The sequence below is a fragment of the Macaca thibetana genome, chromosome 1, assembly GCF_024542745.1.
Source record: "Macaca thibetana thibetana isolate TM-01 chromosome 1, ASM2454274v1, whole genome shotgun sequence".
Taxonomy (NCBI): Eukaryota; Metazoa; Chordata; class Mammalia; order Primates; family Cercopithecidae; genus Macaca; species Macaca thibetana.
In genome coordinates, this window is record NC_065578.1 from 24159582 (window position 1) to 24177039 (window position 17458).

The 17458-nt window shown below is 45.2% G+C and overlaps 4 protein-coding genes across 12 annotated transcripts in view; 2 read left to right on the forward strand and 2 right to left on the reverse strand.

Moving 5' to 3' along the window:
- Positions 1-17458, forward strand: part of LDLRAP1 (low density lipoprotein receptor adaptor protein 1) — a 552589-nt gene that overhangs the window by 291914 nt on the left and 243217 nt on the right. The window lies entirely within an intron of this gene.
- The window catches only part of TMEM50A (transmembrane protein 50A), a 126816-nt gene that overhangs the window by 71745 nt on the left and 37613 nt on the right, over positions 1-17458 (forward strand). The gene's annotated exons all lie outside the window — the stretch shown is intronic.
- SYF2 (SYF2 pre-mRNA splicing factor) overlaps positions 1-17458 on the reverse strand; it is a 466254-nt gene that overhangs the window by 18035 nt on the left and 430761 nt on the right. The gene's annotated exons all lie outside the window — the stretch shown is intronic.
- On the reverse strand, positions 1433-7042 carry RSRP1 (arginine and serine rich protein 1). Of its 7 annotated transcripts, none has more exons than XM_050792473.1 (5): positions 6897-7042; positions 6023-6620; positions 4725-4876; positions 3037-3120; positions 1433-1889 (listed from the first exon to the last, which is right to left on the reverse strand). In XM_050792473.1, the coding sequence occupies exons 2-5, from the start codon at positions 6552-6554 to the stop codon at positions 1773-1775; spliced, it is 885 nt and encodes a 294-aa protein (XP_050648430.1). In that variant the 5' UTR covers positions 6555-6620; positions 6897-7042; the 3' UTR covers positions 1433-1772. The 7 variants fall into 7 exon arrangements, 5 of the variants coding, with proteins under 5 accessions (XP_050648430.1, XP_050648440.1, XP_050648453.1 ...); XM_050792496.1 differs by lacking the exon at positions 1433-1889 and adding an exon at positions 3962-4006 and having other exon boundaries at positions 3100-3731; positions 6897-7041; XM_050792483.1 differs by lacking the exon at positions 6897-7042 and having other exon boundaries at positions 6023-6622.

A 17458-nucleotide genomic window follows, 5' to 3' on the forward strand; every position in this document is an offset into this window, starting at 1 on the left:
GACCAACTCAGATTGCCACCTGGCCAGGCCCATGCACATTGGTAAAGAAATGTTTGAAATGTGTATTATTTCCACGTTTATCTGTGTATTATTCACTTGTGTTTTCTGTGTTTAATGTGAAGCCTAGAGTTGACCTTTGGAGCTTCAGCAGCAGAGTGCTCATTTTTCTTGCAAGCTATGTAAGTAGTGAAAGGAAGGTGACAATGGCTACTGGAAATTCACCGTAGTCCCTCCTCTTCCCCAGAAGTGGTCACAATTATAGGTGCTTTCCTGTCCCCTGCTCTACTGCACAGCCCAGGTGCATTTATAGGAAAAAAACCATGGAGATGGAGACTGATCCCTAATAACATTCTATAAAATGCCATCCTTCAAAAAAACCAAATATCCTTGTAAGAAAGTTAAAACATTTGGTCAAACTATTATTTTAGGCCAGGCACAGTGGCTCACACCTGTAATCCCTACACTCTGGGGGTGCCACAGGAGCAGCATTGCTTGAAGCCACAAGTTCAAGACCAGCCTAGGGTAACACAGAAATCCCACTCATCTCTACCCCCAAAAATTAGCCAGGTGCGGTGGCATAAGCCTATATGGCAGAAGCTGTGGCAGGAGGATTGCCTGAGCCCTGGAGTTGCAGCAAGCTGTGACTGACTACATTCCAGTCTGGGTGATGGAGCAAAAAACCCTCTCTCTAAAAATTAAAGAGTCTACCCATAAAAATCAGTCCACTTATTTAGACCAGCCGTCTATATTTTCCAGTTCATAAAGTGTAATACCTACTTCTTAAAATTTTATGTGCTGAAGGGTCAGACACAGTGGCTCACGCCTGTAATCCCAGCACTTTGGGAGGCCGAGGCAGGCAGATCACAAGGTCAGATCGAGACCACCCTGGCTAACACAGTGAAACCCCATCTCTTATTAAAAACACAAAAAACTTAGCCAGGTGTGGTGGCGGGCACCTGTAGTCCCAGCTACACGGGAGGCTGAGGCAGGAGAATGGCATGAACCTGGGAGGTGGAGCTTGCAGTGAGTTCAGAACACACCACTGCACTCGGTCTCAAAAAAAAAAAAAAAAATTTCTTTAGAATACTTTCAAAGGCATAAATGTTAACTACACCACACAGATTTTACAGCTTAATGAGGGATTCTATTTCTCCTCTTTCTGGCTTAGTTTCTTGACTTGAAGCCCAGTATTCCATAAATTTTTTAGGGCAATTTTTCAAGTTTGAAGTATTGACCTCAACTGGGAATCCTGTTAAAATTCAGTTTCTAATTCAGCAGGTCTAGGGTAGGGACTTGATTGAGATTCGGCATTTCTCAAAATCCCACTTTGGGCCAGTGAGCCTTGGACTTGAGATTAACAAGGCTTTAATCAACACACGCCTCCTTGTATCTCTACAAAGACCCATTAGGTAATTACACATAGAATAGAGACTAAGAATTAAAACAAGAAATTTATTAAATATACAAAACAGGAATACAGTTCAATTACTGTGTCTAAAAAATTTCATTTTTACATAACCAAGAAAATATTTACAACTATATACAAAAGACTCCCACCTGTGTATAACCTTTGGTCCATCTGTGCTATTTCTCATATCTGCAAGAGAAACCTAAAATGTTAATATTTGAGTATTAAGTATTTACATCTTTTTGTGTTGGTTTTTAAATGTACAAGTACCCCTGAATGGCTCAAAGGGATAGGATAATGCTAGAAACACTAACTTGCAATAAAGTGCAGTTTTCATGCAAACTTAGCCATTAGTTTTCTCCTTTCAGACAGGTATCCACAGTCCATATGGACTTTTTTTCTTATCTATTTTTGGTGATCTTGAAGATGTCTCTTCTGTGGCAGCTTTAGCTGATTTTTGTATTGGTTTTGCTACAGAATTCTGTAAAAAAACAAATTCAGTCAGCTTCCCAAACATATAATTATACATTTTCACACAAAAAAGTACATTAAATAATCCCATATACAAGCCTTAGAGATATCAACTGTTGGGCGTGGTGGCTCACGCCTGTAATCCCAACACTTTGGGAGGCTGAGGCGGGCGGATCATGAGGTCAGGAGACGGAGACCATCCTGGCAAACACAGCGAAACCCTGTCTCTACTAAAAATACAAAAATTAGCTGGGTGTGGTGGTGTGCACCTGTAGTCTCAGCTACTCGGGAGGCTGAGGCAGGAGAATCGCTTGAACCCAGGAGGCAGAGGCTGCAGTGAGCCAAGATCACAACACTGCACTCCAGCCTGGGTGACACAGCAAGACTGTCTCAAAAAAAAAAAAAGGCCAGGCGCAGTGGCTCACGCCTGTAAATCCCAGCACTTTGGGAGGCCAAGGCGGGCAGATCACGAGGTCAGGAGATCAAGACCATCCTGGCTAACACGGTGAAACCCCGTCTCTACTAAAAATACAAAAAACTAGCCGGGGGTGGTGGCGGGCGCCTGTAGTCCCAGCTACTCGGGAGGCTGAGGCAAGAGAATGGCGTGAACCCGGAGGCGGAGCCTGCAGTGAGCGGAGATTGGGCCACTGCACTCCAGCCTGGGCGACAGAGTGAGACTCCGTCTCAAAAAAAAAAAAAAAAAAAAAAAAAAAAAAAAAAAGAAAAAAAGATATTATCAACCAAACATAGTATGAACCTTAATTGTAGCTTGATTCAAAATGTAAAGTGAAGATACTGGGGCAGCAAGGAAACACTGGACATACACAAGGTGTAATGATTTGGGGGCTTCATTTTTGAAACCGTATTTTAAAACATTGTGATTAAGGAGTATTCTGAAGATTTCCCTTTAAAACATTTCAATAAAAAAGGCGAGACACTTACAAGAAAGGCAAAATATCGAAACAAATGTGAATGTCAGATAGGTTAGGAACCCATTGTAATGGCCACTTGTAAACATGGCTCAAAAACAAACGATTTTAATTCTATTTAAAAACTGTGTCAGTAGGCCCCCAATTATCACCACGAAGATAAAAACACAAAGATGCAAACACATCCTAAATCCAATTTTTGAGTGATCAATGCCTGGACATACTTACATTAGAACTAAAAGCTATGCTTCTTTGCTGGGAAGGTTTTTCACTAGGATTTCTAGGTCCATCTTCTGTTACGTGTTCTGACAGCTAGACAGGTCAAGAAAAAGTATAATTTTAAAACACATACCCTTGGTTTCTAAATCCTATATTAAAAAATAATCTAATTGTATACAAAATTTAATTGTAGACACAAAAATCAACTTGGATCTAACCATATATTCAACAGCTGAAGTAACAATTATTGAGTTTTCCCCTTAACAAAACTGATTTAATATTAGGCTTAAGACGTTCTTCTCATAATTATTTTACTTCCCTGCTGGCAAATTTAAGTAATTTTTAAACTAGTTTTTTAATCAGTTTTCTCAGGTTGAATCAAGTTAACTTTTGAAAAGTAAAGCCGCATCAGAAATACCTAGCTTTAAGCAGCTAAGACATTTGCCAGTTAGGCACCTAATCGTCTGAACAAAGACCTTGTCTACTAATACTGAGCAAACCCACATCTGGGCCCAATTAGACAGATTCATTTAGATATAGCATCTTTTTTTTTTTTTCTCGAGACGGAGTCTCGCTTTGTCACCCAGGCTGGAGTGAAAAGTACAGTGCAATTTGCTAATGCACATCCTGCACATTTGTGGAGAATTATAATAAACTTATCTGCAAATGAAGCAGGCCTCCTCTTCTGTAATCTCTCAAAACATCTGGAATATATTGCATATATTATGAAAGGGACATCTTTTTCACAGATGCCCCACCATTACAACATGTACCTTTGCTTACTTTAAAAACTGACTTTAATACTTCATACAAATAGTACCTGTCCCAAATTCTAGCATGCACATGTATCTACCAACAAAGAAAACTAAGTTTTCAGTGTGTGAACATAAACTTCAAATTAAACCTCTGATGCTTTAGCCCATGTATCAATTACCAACAGATTTTCTTCATCAATGTCTGCAGACCACATTCATGATTTCTATAAGACAGAAATAAAGCAGATAAACTATACTGTATATGCTGAGTACAGATTTGTGGGAACATAATGCTGCAAATGAAAGCTACGCACTGTAAATAGCTTAGAAAACCTGGTAACAGAATCACCGAAGTACCAGCTACAATATATTAATGGTGTTATAAGAGTACAGTGTTAACTGAAAATGAAAAATTAAATGTATTTCTTGAGACAGGGTCTCACTCTGCTGCCCAGGCTGGAGTACAATGGTGCAATCTTGGCTCACTGCAACCTTAGCATCCTAGGCTCAAAGATCCTCCTGCCTCAGCCTCCCAAACAGCTGGCACTACGGGCATGCGCCACCATGCCTGGATAATTTTTGTATTTTTTGTAAACACGCGGTTTTTCCACGTTGCCCAGGCTGGTCTTGAACTCCTGGACTCAAGCCATCTGCCTCATTACAGGCAAGAGGCACCATACACGGCCAAATAAAGTTCATTAATCTCCCATTTTCATGGGTACGACCTTGCTTATCTTCAGATCTGCCACTAAAGTTCATTAATCTCCCATTTTCCTGGGTATGACACCTTGCTTATCTTCAGATCTGCTACTCTGAATTTAGCACATTATATACATAGCTAGACTTCCCAAAAAGTATAGTCTAAGGTAAATAGTAAGTGGCTTATCAGATTTGACAGTTGGCTTTCTGAACGTTTTGTTGGGACAAACCTAGAATACTTACTTCAGGCTTTGCACCATTACTTGATACACCTATTCCATGGCTTGTTTCTTTGGCTACATGCACAGTTCTGAGACTAGCTGGCAAGTCAATGTTGGTTGTTCCTAAAGCTTTCGCTGCATTGGCTTTTGCTATTTCTAACAGCTCCATTCGATCTGGAAAAAAAAAAATTTTTTTTTTTTTAATTCATTAATCTGGTAGTTTTTTTCCCCCCAAGAGAACTCAGAATTACAAAATAAGCATGTTATTTTGTGGTATTAAATGTATTAAGTCACTTGTTTATAATACGTAAAGTAAGGTTGCCCTTTAACACTGGTTTGAGCTGCGCTGGTCTACTTTATAGTTAGATTTTTTTTCTCCCTACTAAATGCAGATAAAAAGTACCACAGTATTTGAGACTGTAAACCCCAAGCATGCGTGAGGGTTCCATATGCGTCCTGGCACCAATCCCCCGAGTGAACAGAGGGACAACTGTGTAACTTTATTCACTGAAAACTCAACTCTCCAGCTCACTTCTTGCTGAAAGAAATAAAATTCTTAAATAATCTTAGTTTTCAGTTTTCCTGACTAAAGGCCTGAGCGTCCTATTTTGTCTTTTTGTTGTAGCTAATTTTCTCTAGTTAATAGCGGTATTATTTTGCTTTTTCTTCAAAGATATTTCTGAAAACCAGGGTTTTCTGCAACAGATTCCTTATATGGTACAATTATCACAACCACTGAACCAATACTGATACACTCAAGTGTATTTCTACCACCACCCCCGGCTAATTTTTGTATTTTTACTAGAGATAGTGAGCTACGTCGGCCAGGCTGGTATGGAACGCTTGGCCTCAAATGACCCGCCCGCCTCCGGCTCCCAAAGTGCTGGGATCGCAGGCGTGAGCCACCGTGCCGGCCTCCTAAATCATTTAAGATACTCGACAATTCAATTGTATTCAGTAATAATGTCAACTAAAAGGCAGCGTGTTTTGATGTTGTTCTTCCCAATCTATAAATTTAAAACCTTTAACTTAAACATAACATTTAAAAGGCTCCACCACCAAGAACAGTCAGCCAATAGGAAAAAAGGTTCCCTACATCCTGAGCCATTTAACATCCGATTGACCTTTAACCCTGAAGAGACAGAATGCTGTCCACTAACTACATGTAATGTCTAATGTCCTCCCTCTTTCCTCCAACGAAAAAAATTTCCAGCACCAAAGGAACTAATATTGAAACTACACAGCAACTTTGGTTCCCTAACCTCCTCGTATACTGTCACCACACATTACCAAAACTAGAAAGATAAATGACCCACCCACCTTTTTCACTTAAGCGAAAGGGGGTTCTGCTCCGCGACCTCGTCCTGGATCTGTCCCTCCATCTGCTGCGCTCCTCCGGGTACACTGTGCGACCAAAGCCATAGTAGCGCCGCCCCCGCGCCATCGCGTACGCCCTTCCGTAGTACGACCTTTCCCGAGAGCGCGACCTGCTACGGGACCGGGACCGGGACCGCGAAGGAGACCGGTAGTATCTCCTGGAGAAGCCGTAGCGCCTCTCTCGGTAACGGCGGCTGCGAGATCGCGACCGGCTCCGCGAGTATGACCGCGAGTAGCGTCTGTACTTCCGCTGGTGGCGCCTTCGGGAACGGGACCTTGACCTACTCCTCCGGCTCCGGCTCCGACTCCTGGACGAAAACCGACTCGAGACGCGGGAACGGGACCGAGAGCTTCTGGAAAAAGAACGGCTCCTAGACCGCGACGAGAGCCGGCTGGACCCGCCCGACCGCGAGGCGGAGGGCGAATCCTTCTCCTGCGGCGAGCCCGGCCACATGTCGTTCACGTAGTTGGACATCTTCCGCTGCGGCCTTAGCCTGCGCTTTCTCCGGAAACGATCCCGCAAGCCTCAACTCACGACTTCCTAAAAATCCCAGGGAGAAAAACAAGTCGCGTCGCGGAAGCGGGCGCCCGGCCACCCGGAAGCCACAGTCTGGGGCCCTCCGGGAGGCGGAGCCAAGGCGCGGGAGGCGGCCGCGGCGAAGGGAATCAGCCCTAAAAACTCCGCTCGGCGCCCTGAGGCCGCGGCCTCGAAGCGAAACGCTGCGTTCCCCAAACGCGAGCCCAGCACGTTTCCCGTCCCACACTCCTGAGAGACCACTGCGGCGGTCCTGAGAGACCCCGTCAGCAGAAAACTTACCGTAGGCCGTCGACGCCTCCCTCACGACTGAGAGAAAGGCCCAACAGACGCCCTCCTTTCGGAACGCAGGACTAAAAGGAGCTTTTCGTGCCCACTCTCGAACAGCGAACTCTACAACCTCCACCTCCGACGTCCGGACGCGCACTGAGAGCCTACGTCAGCAGACGCGTCGAAAGTACCAGAAGCTGGCCCCCGGCGCATGCGCAGAAACGTTCCGTAGCGGGCGTGGCTCTCCTTTCGCCCAACCACCGCCCTGCCTCCTCCCTCCCCCAAGCCGCGCCCTTGCCTCCACGGTGCTCATGCGCGATGGGGCTCCAGGGGGCGGTGCTTGGTACATCCGGGTGTCCCGTTGCCCTTGGCTTTTTTTTTTTTTTTTTTCTCTTCTGTCTCTCCCCGGTCTGAGATAATTGCGGGGCAGAAAACTTCGAAGATGGGACGGTCCCGCCTGGCGCTACACCAGACTCTGGCCTTACTGCACGGGCGGGGCTGGAGTAGGGCCGGGGGAGGAGCGGCCGCAGGCTGGAGAGGGCTGGGAGCGGGTGCCGTCTGACAGGCAGGTGCCCACAGGGTCGTTGCAGCACCCGCCGCCGGGAAGTCGCAGACCCGGCCTGAGCCTCCCTGGACCCTTCCTGGCCTCTTCCTCCTGTCCTGGGTACCGCGGCGCCGGGAGACGGCGACAGAATCCACACCCCGCCATGACGGAGAGGGGACCGCGCCCTCCCCCGGGACACCCCAAGATCCCTGGAAATGCAGTATTAACGTAGAAAAGGTGTTTTACTTCCATGTTTTGGCTAGGAAGGTAATAAGGTGGAGACAAAATAAAAGGACTGACAATTGACCTTTAATCTGGGCATAAGAATGAAGTCTGAGATACCTCTTCCAAAAACTGTGTTTGGTGTAAGAATGTAAAGAAAGGTGACTATTTTACTTCTAGGGATCTACAAATGGGATGCATTTCAAACACTTCTTGTTGTAATAAAGCATAACAATTGCCTTGAAAATTGTGGGTTAATTGCTTTTTTTTTTTTTTTTTTTTTTTTTTTGAGACGGGGTCTCACTCGCCCAGGCTGAAGTGTGGTGGGACCCTCACGGCTCACTGCAGCCCAGGCTCCAGAAGAGCTGGAACTACAGGCATGCACCACCACGCTAATTTTTTTATTTTTTTAGCCACGGAATCTAACTGTGTTGTCCAACCTGGTCTCCAACTCCTGGGCTTAAGCGATTCTCCCGCCTCAGTCTCCCAAAGTGCTGGGATTACAGGCGTGAGCCACTTTGCCCAGCCTATACATTTCTTTACAAGTACATTTTGACAAAAGCCACTTTGTTTAGAGGGAGATACAAACTCACTCATATCTTATTCATCTTCATCCCACATGTCCGCAGTTCATCCACATCTCCTGAGGATGCATCATGATGGAAGTAGTTCTTAAACAGTTTCTTTCTAAATCTCAAGACAGTGAAGATCCAATGCCCATCCATCAGAAACTTTTGCCGAAAGTTCTCATAAAGCTGTGTGAGTGGACAGAAAAATAACACGAGGCCAGGCGCGGTGGCTCACGCTTGTAATCCCAGCACTTTGGGAGGCCGAAGCGGGTGGATCACCTGAGGTCAGGAGTTAATGCGAAAATTAGCCGGGCGTGGTGGCGGGCACCTGTAATCCCAGCTACTCAGGAGGCTGAGGCAGGAGAATTGCTTGAACCTGAGAGGCGGAGGCTGCAGTGAGCCGAGATCGTGCTATCGCACTCCAGCTTGGGCAACAAAAGCAAAACTCCATCTCAAAACAAATAATAATAATAACACGAGTTTCACATTTGACAAGTATAAAAATGATGTGTTAGGGGAACTAAAGTTAAACTATGCTTATGATACAGTCTTGAGCTCTTGATTATGAATAGGAAAGGATGCAACGAGTCTCTGTAGACAGTTCATTGTATCAATCAATGTGTGCCTAAAAAATGGTGACCAGAAAAATCCTAATTTTTTCTTTTTTTTTAAGACAGTCTCGCTCTAGTGCCCAGGCTGGAATGCAGTGGTGTGATCTTGGACTCACTGCAGCCTCTGTGTACTGGGTTCACACGATTCTTGTGCCTCAGTCTCCCGAGCATCTGGGTTTACAGACGTGCATCATCACGCCGGCTAACTTTTTTTGTATTTTTAGCAGAGATTGGGTTTCGCCATGTTGGCCAGGCTGGTCTCGAAATCCTGACCTCAAGTGATCTGCCTGCCTTGGCCTCCCAAAGTGCTGGGATTACAGGCATGAGCCACTGTGCCCAGCAAATCCTGGATATTAACAGGATTTTGGAAACAGTGGGAAACATGACTTAGCCCTGGTGCAGAATGCTGGTGTATTTGTCTCAAAAACATATGCGGTCTACCTGAGTTAAAGTCTAAGGATGTCACCTTCCTTTATTTCTCTAAACACTATATATTCTCTGAGCATCTATCCACTCACCTAATTTAAAAAATTCAACTTTAGTTTTTAGAACATCTAGCACTGAATTTGTAGGCTAATTTAGGTGAAAATAACATCTTTACAATAGCAAATCTTCCCATCTAAGAATGTGACAATGTTGTAACCAAGCGAGTTAGAGAGAAACACCACATTTTGAGAAAAATTATGGAGTCCTTTATTAGCCGGTGACCGAGAGACAGCTAGCGCTCAAAATTCTCTCGGCCCCGAAGAAGGGGCTAGATTTTCTTTTACACTAAGGTCTAAATAGGGGAGGGGGGTTTAACTGAAGCAATTTTACAGAAGCAGAATAGGCAAAAAGTTTTAAAAAATTAATTGGTTATAGAAGCAGTTACAAAAAATAAACAGTTCCAGGTGCAGGGGCTTAAACTATCACTAAGAGATAAATGCAGGGGCTTTAGGTATCTTCCACCGAGCACATTCCCAGGAGCTGCTGGTACAGCCTGCCTCAATATCTTATCAGCAGGTGCATTCTTGGATGTGATTGGAGTCAGCTTGCACTAGTTATTCCCTTAGGGGGATAAAGGGGCCTGCAAGTAAAGAAACTAAAATGGAGTCTGTCCGGCTCTCTGCTAGGAGAGAGTCACTCAGGTTAAAACAAGGTAGGGTAGTGCAACAAGCTTTAAGTGTGCCATTTAAGTTGGGGTTTTTTGTTTGTGTCCTTCATTATGGTAGGCAAACCAATTGCCTCCCAAACATGTCCATTCCCTAATTTCCTGGAACCTGTGAATATGTTACCTTAAGGTGGCAAAAGGCATTATGCAGATGTAATTAAGGTTAAGGATATGGAGATGAGATTATCCTGAAGTATCTGGGTGGGCCCAATCTAATCTCAGGAGAGAGTCAAAGCATGAGAAGAATTCTATGCCCTGTTGCTGCTTTTGAAATGTAGGGCCCGGCGTGGTGGCTCACACCTGTAATCCCAGCACTTTGGGAGGCCAAAGCAGACGGATCACCAGGTCAGGCGTTTGAGACCAGCCTGGCCGACATGGTGAAACCCCGTCTCTACTAAAAATGCAAAAATTAGCCGGGCGAGGTGGCGTGCGCCTGTAATCCCAGCTACTTGGGAGGCTGAGGCAAGAAAATCACTTGAATCCGGGAGGCGGAGGTTGCAGTGAGCCGAGATCACACCACTGCACTTCAGCCTGGGCAACAGAGCGAGACTCCGTCTCAAAGAAAAAAATAATTTAAAAAAAAAAAAAAAGAAATGTAGCGGCTTATGTGCAAGGGCAGGGAGAGGACTCTAGGGGCTAATGGTGGGTTCCAGCTGACAGCCAGGAAACAGACCTCAATCCTACATCATAGAACTGAATTCGGTCAACACCTGGATGAGCAAGTGTGGGGATCTTCCCCTAGAGCCTCCAAAAAGAATCAAAATGTGGCTGACACCTTGACTCTAACCTGGTGAGACTCCTCACCTGTAGAACTACGAGATATTAAATTTGCATTGTTTTAAGCCACTAACATTGTGGTTATTTATTACCACACCAGTAGGAAAATAAAACATTCAGTAGAATTTGTAGTTTTCCTTTTATCCTTTTTTTTTTTTTTTTTTTTTTTTTTTTTGAGACGGAGTTTCACTCTGTTGCCCAGGCTGCAGTGCGATGGCGTAATTTTGGCTCACTGCAACCTCTGCCTCCTGGGTTCAAGCGATTCTCCTGCCTCAGCCTCCTGGGTAGCTGGGACTACAGGCGTGCACCACACCCAGCTAATTTTTGTATTTTTAGTAGAGACAGCGTTTCACCATGTTGGCTAGGCTGATCTTGAACTGACCTCAAGTGATCCACCCGCCTCAGCCTCCCAAAGTGCTGAGATTACAGACATAAGCCACCACACCTGGCATTTTTTTTTTTTTTTTTTTTTTTTTTTTTTGAGACAAGGTCTTGCTTTTTTGCCTAGGCTGGAGTGCAGTGGTGCAGTCACAACTCACTGCAGTCTCAACTTCTCAGGCTGAGGTGATCCTCCCAGCTCAGCTGCCTGCTGGGACTACATATACCACTACATATACCTATACCACTACGCCCAGCTAATTTAATTAATTTTTTGTAAAGATGTATAAAAGCTAACAGTCATTCCCTAGAGGTATAGAATCCTCTAGAAGAGGTCTCCATCCTTCTTCCTCATATCATAGAGATAACCAATGTTAACATTTTAATGAGTGCACTTCCATAGCTTTCTTTGACATGTCAAATATACCCATATATAGAATTTTTTTTTTTTTTTTTTTTTTTTTAAGACGGAGTCTCGCTCTGTCACCCAGGCTGGGGTGCAGTGGCCGGATCTCAGCTCACTGCAAGCTCCGCCTCCCAGGTTCACGCCATTCTCCTGCCTCAGCCTCCCGAGTAGCTGGGACTACAGGCGCCCGCCACCTCGCCCGGCTAGTTTTTTGTATTTCTTAATAGAGACGAGGTTTCACCGTGTTAGCCAGGATGGTCTCGATCTCCTGACCTCGTGATCCACCCGTCTCGGCCTCCCAAAGTGCTGGGATTACAGGCTTGAGCCACCGCGCCCGGCCAGAATTTTTTTTTTGAGACAGAATCTCACTCTCTTGCCCAGGCTGGAGTGCAGTGGTGCAATCTCGACTTACTGCCACCTCTGCCTTCCTGGTTCAAGTGATTCCCATGCCCCAGCCTCCCGAGCAGCTGGGAGTACAGGTGCACGCCACCACGCCTGGCTAATTTTTGTTGCTGTTGTTGTTTTGTGAGACAGAGTCTCACTCTCTTGCTCAGGCTGGAGTGCAGTGGCATGATCTCGGCTCACTGCAATCTCCCTCTCCCAGGTTCAAGTGATTCTTGTGCCTCAGCCTCCCAAGTAGCAGGGATTACAGGCACATGCACCACACCCGGCTTTTTTTTTTTTTTTTTTTTTCAGTAGAGACATATTCTGTGTGGGGAGTGCACAGGTAAAAGCAAACACACAGCACTCACAGCAAGTGCAGATTGTAAAGTACTCTAGGTTTATTTAAGTATAAAAGAGAAGGTGCATTGAGCAAACAGCAGTGAGAAAAAAAAAACAAAACAAAACAATCAGCGTATATACACTCACCATATGATGGAGGATTCATCACCAGACCGGGAAGCAACAGCCTGGGTTCCAGAGTCGGCCACTGGTCCACGCACAGAGGAGGAGAGGTCTCATGCAGCTTCAGCATAGTCTGGGACCCTGACCTTTTTTTTTTTTTTTTTGAGACGGAGTTTCACTCTTGTTGCCCAGGCTGGAGTACAATAGCATGCACTGCAACCTCCGCCTCCCAGGTTCAAGGGATTCTCCTGTCTCAGCCTCCTGAGTAGCTGGGATTACAGGCGCCTGCCACTATGCCCAGCTAATTTTTGGTATTTTTAGTAGAGATGGGGTATCACCATGTTGTCCAGGCTGGTCTCGAACCTCTGACCTCAGGTGATCTGCCCACCTTGGCCTCCCAAAATGCTGGGATTACAGGCGTGAGCCACCACACCCGGCCTGACCTTTTTATAGTATTCTCTTTGGCATGAGGCCCAGGCACAAGGCCTTTTGTCACTGGACTCAAGGAACACGGAAAGGTCAGCCTATTTTCAAGGTTTTGTTTATCGCCTCGAGGCAGATGATGTATGTATCAAGAACAATCAGTATAGTCCATCTGTTCCTGAGCCAGTGCCCAGGGACAGATTTCTGGCATGTAACCATTCCTTGTGTTCAAGTCCAGTTGAGTTCAAATTTAATATTTAACTTTTCCTCCACAAGACGGGGTTTTACCATGTTGGCCAGGCTGGTCTCAACCTCTTGACTTCAGGGGATCTGCCCACTTCGGCTTCCCAAACTGCTGGGATTACAGGCGTGAGCCACTGCATCTGGTGCATACAGAATTTTTGATGAATATGGGCTCATTCTAAACAAGTTGAAACTTATAATCAACATCCTTTAGGATAAATCATATCGATCTAATGTGTTTTGGTTTATCAGCTGTATCATATTCCATAGTCTAGAAGTACTAGAAATTAGTCTACCCCTGCTTTTTTGGTTGGTTGGTTGTTTTTGAGATGGAGTTTCGCTCTTATTGCCCAGGCTGCACAATCTTGGCTCACTGCAACCTCTGCCTCCCGGGTTCAAGCAATTTTTCTGCCTCAGCCTCCTGAGTAGCTGGGATTACAGACATGCGTGACCACAACCGGCTAATTTTGTATTTTTAGTAGAGACGGGGTTTCTCCATGTTGGTCAGGCTGGTCTCGAACTCCCAACCTCAGGTGATCCGCACACCTCAGCCTCCCAAAGTGCTGGAATTACAGGTGTGAGCCACGGTGCCCGGCCTGTCCCCCTTTTTTTTATTCATGGACATGCATATGGTTTCCAGTTTTTTCACTAAATACAATGCCTCAGAACTATCCACAGAAATCAGAGCAGTCACAGAGCTCCTCCACAGGCCCCTCATCCACAAGCCCAAGGTCGAAGAGCCATGTACAAGACGAACTTGGAGCAACTGATTGCAGTGAAAACCCCAGCACTGCTCCAGGAGTTTCCTCCAACGGTGGTGGGGGTCAGCTTAGCTCTTTCAGAAAGGATTAGAGGAGCACATCCAAAGTGTGAGAGCTACAAAGAGGAAAAAGCAGCTCTGAGTGATTTTGACACAGATGACATAGCTGTTGATCTTAGATCAGAGATTAGTTGAGATTAGACATCTCTGTTGTTAGGGCTGCTATAGAATCATAGCTACAGTCACCGGTAAAGCATTCAAAGCAATTAACAGATCAACAAACATGCCCGTTTTCAGGATGTCCCAAGGAATTCCTGCTGCTGGGTGAACCATCACCCCATGGGAGCTCACTCCACTGTTTGCAATTACTAAGCCTTGGTATAAGTCAGCTGTTCTTCCTACTGCTCCTCTTAGTGATGGTTTCCTGGGTTGGTAGCTGTATTGTGGAAATACCAGGCTTGCAGTGCAACACAGGAGGCACCCTTGATAAACTTAACACATCTATTCCCTGCCATGAAGACCTAGTATGTGAAGATGCTATGTGTAATATTCACCAGGGAAGCCGATGACTCTGTCCCATTACAGCCACCATAGAGAGATGTTATGAATAGTTTTTTTTTTTTTGAGATGGAGTCTCACTCTGTTGTGCAGACTGGAGTGTGGTGGTCTCAGCTTACTGCAACCTCCGCCTCCCAGGTTCAAGTGATTCTCCTGCCTCAGCCTCCTGAGTAGCTGGGATTACAGGCGCCTGCCACCACACCCAGGTAATTTTTTGTATTTTTAGTAGGGACAGGGTTTCACCATGTTGACCAGGCTGGTCTCGAACTCCTGATCTTGTGATCTGCCCACTTCGGCCTCCCAAAGTGCTGGGATTACAGGCTTGAACCACCGTGCCCAGCCGAATAGTTCTGTATCACATCATTCAGCTTTTGGGGTGTCTGCTCAAACTAGGGCAAGCAAAAGGACAACACACAAATCCAGATATGTGTTTGCCAATGTTATTCTTGATAAGTCATACAGGTGCAATTACTGGTGGTGTCACTACAACGGAAGAACCGATTGGTGCCTCTGTGTAATTGAGAATGAGACAGTCACGTCCATGCCTAATGGCCACCTGTATTGCTTGAGAACTGCTCTGCTTTGCACAAAATATAACTCTTCCATGCACACTTTTGCTCACAGGGTGTTGCTACTCAGTCAGATGAGCCATCTCAACCATACCCGCCTTAACATCAGAGGAACCGTTATTAACCATATATGGATTATGTTACACAAACTTCACAGGGAATTTAACTTCGGTGATGGCACAGTCATGGGCAGTGGAATAACTGGAGAATGTCAACTGGGTCCAGGACAGAAAAAGGAGAAATACTACAGAAGGCTAAGTTACTGAAGCTGTAAGAGGTTTCTTTTTTGAAGGTTATATGCAGTCCACTTTCTGTCCTACTCCCCCAAATCCTTTCACAGCCTCTACCTGATCATACTTAATTTTTGCAACTTCGACTCAACAACCAAATGATCACAGGTCATGTCTTGGGAGATTTAGCACTTGTCTGGCCCTGTGAAAAGATTAGTTGTTTGATCCTCATCCTGACAACAAATAACCTTTACTTCAAGGTACAATGCAATGAAACCATTATTTTTACAACCAGTGAAATGGGATCTTATAGAGCAGCAGTCCCAACCCTTTCAGCAGCAGGGACCAGTTTCATAGAAGACAGTTTTTCCACGGTCGGGGGTGGGGGCATTGTTCTGGGATGATTCAAGTGCATTACATGTATTTTGCACTTTTTATTATTATTACATTGTAATATGTAATAAAATAGTTATACAACTTGCCCTGAGCTTGTTTTCCTGCAACTAGACGGTCCCATCTGAGGGGATGGGAGACAGTGACAGATCAGTAAGTACTAGATTGTCATAAGGAGTGGCCCTCTAGAGCCTCTCATGCACAGAGTTCGCTCCTGTGGGAATCTGATGCTGTAGCTGACGTGACGAGAGGTGGAGCTCAGGCAGTAATGCAAGCGATGGGGAGTGGCTGTGAATACAGACGAAGCTTCACTCACCCACCGCCTGCCTCCTGCCGTGCGGCCTGGTTCCTAACAGGCCACAACCGGGGAGTTGCAGACCACCTTCCATTGGTGAAGGGGGATACATATCAACCCTTTGGGCCAATAAAACGAATGTGCTCCGAGTAATCAGCTCTGAACGTTGCTCCCATGTTCAGCGACTGTTTTGTTAAACGCTATTAATGGATAAGTTTTTCCCGAAAGTCTTCCATCAAGATCTTTTTTTTTTTTTTTTTTTTAATACACAGAGTCTCGCGAGCTCTGTTGTCCAGGCCTGAGTGCAGTGACGCCATCCTAGCTCACTGCAGCCTCAAATTCCTGGGCTCAAATGATCCTCCTGCCTCAGCCTACTGAGTAGTTAGGACTACAGGCATGCGCAACTACACCTGACTAATTTTTATAAAGAGTTTTTGGTAAAGTCCATATAGCCCAGGCTGGTCTCAGACTCCTGGCCTCAGGTAAGATCCTCTATCCCAGTCAGCTAAAGCACTGGGATTATAGGCATGAGCCACCATGCTGGGTCCCATTGAGATTTTGTTGTTGTTATTAGACAGCGTCTCACTCAGTCACCCAGGATGGAGTGCAGTGGTGTGATCACAGCTCACTACAGCCTCAACCTCCCGGGTTCCAGTGATCCTCCCACCGCAGCCCCCACCAGTAGCTGGTACCACAGGCACACACCACCATGCCCAGCTAATTTTTTTGTAGAGATGAAGTTTCACCATGTTGCCCAGGCTAATCTTGAACTCCTGGCCTCAAATGATTCTCCAGCCTTGGCTCTCAGAATGCTGGGATTACAGGTGTGAGCCACCGTGCCTGGCTGCCCTATCCAGATCTCACAGGAGGCCCTCATGTGCTTGACTTCTTGTATTTTGCTATTGGACCTAAATCTGACTTCTCTGGAATGCATCAGGCATCTCACAATGAGTCCACTCACTTGAACAGTTCTTTATGGCATGTCAAGTTACCTTCACTTGCTTTCCTCAGTCCACTAGACTGGTTTCTGGATTTGACCTTTTGGGCAGCCTGGCTTGGAGGGGTATTATGCTTTGTAACACCTGAAACTTCACTGGGAGCCAAAGCCACATGCTGCTTTAAGTAGTATTACTTTTATTGCTAGGTTACTTTTATTCCTAAAGTGGAACTGCTAGGTCGAAGGAGCTGGGTCATCAATACATTGCAGTATTGCCTTCCAAAAAGGTTGTCACAACAATGCATGGGAATGCCTTCTTGATCTCCCAGACAGGTTTTCCCCCAATTATAGGTTATCTTGCTTTCCTGTGCCTCCTATTTTTAGCATTTATCACACTTGTAATTAAATAACTAAGGTTTTAATTTATTTTTAATGCTTTTCATCCCAGAATATAAATTACATAAGGACAGAAACTTGTTCTTACTCTACCCCAGCATTCCAGATAGTGTATTTCATTTGGCATTCAATTGGTGTTTACTGAATGAACAAATGAAAAAGAATCTCACGTAGGTCTTAAGGGAACAAGCAGAGGGAAAGTAATATTTTAGAGACAAACAAAAGTCTTAGCAAACTTGGAATTAGAAATGCCCATTTTAGAATTTG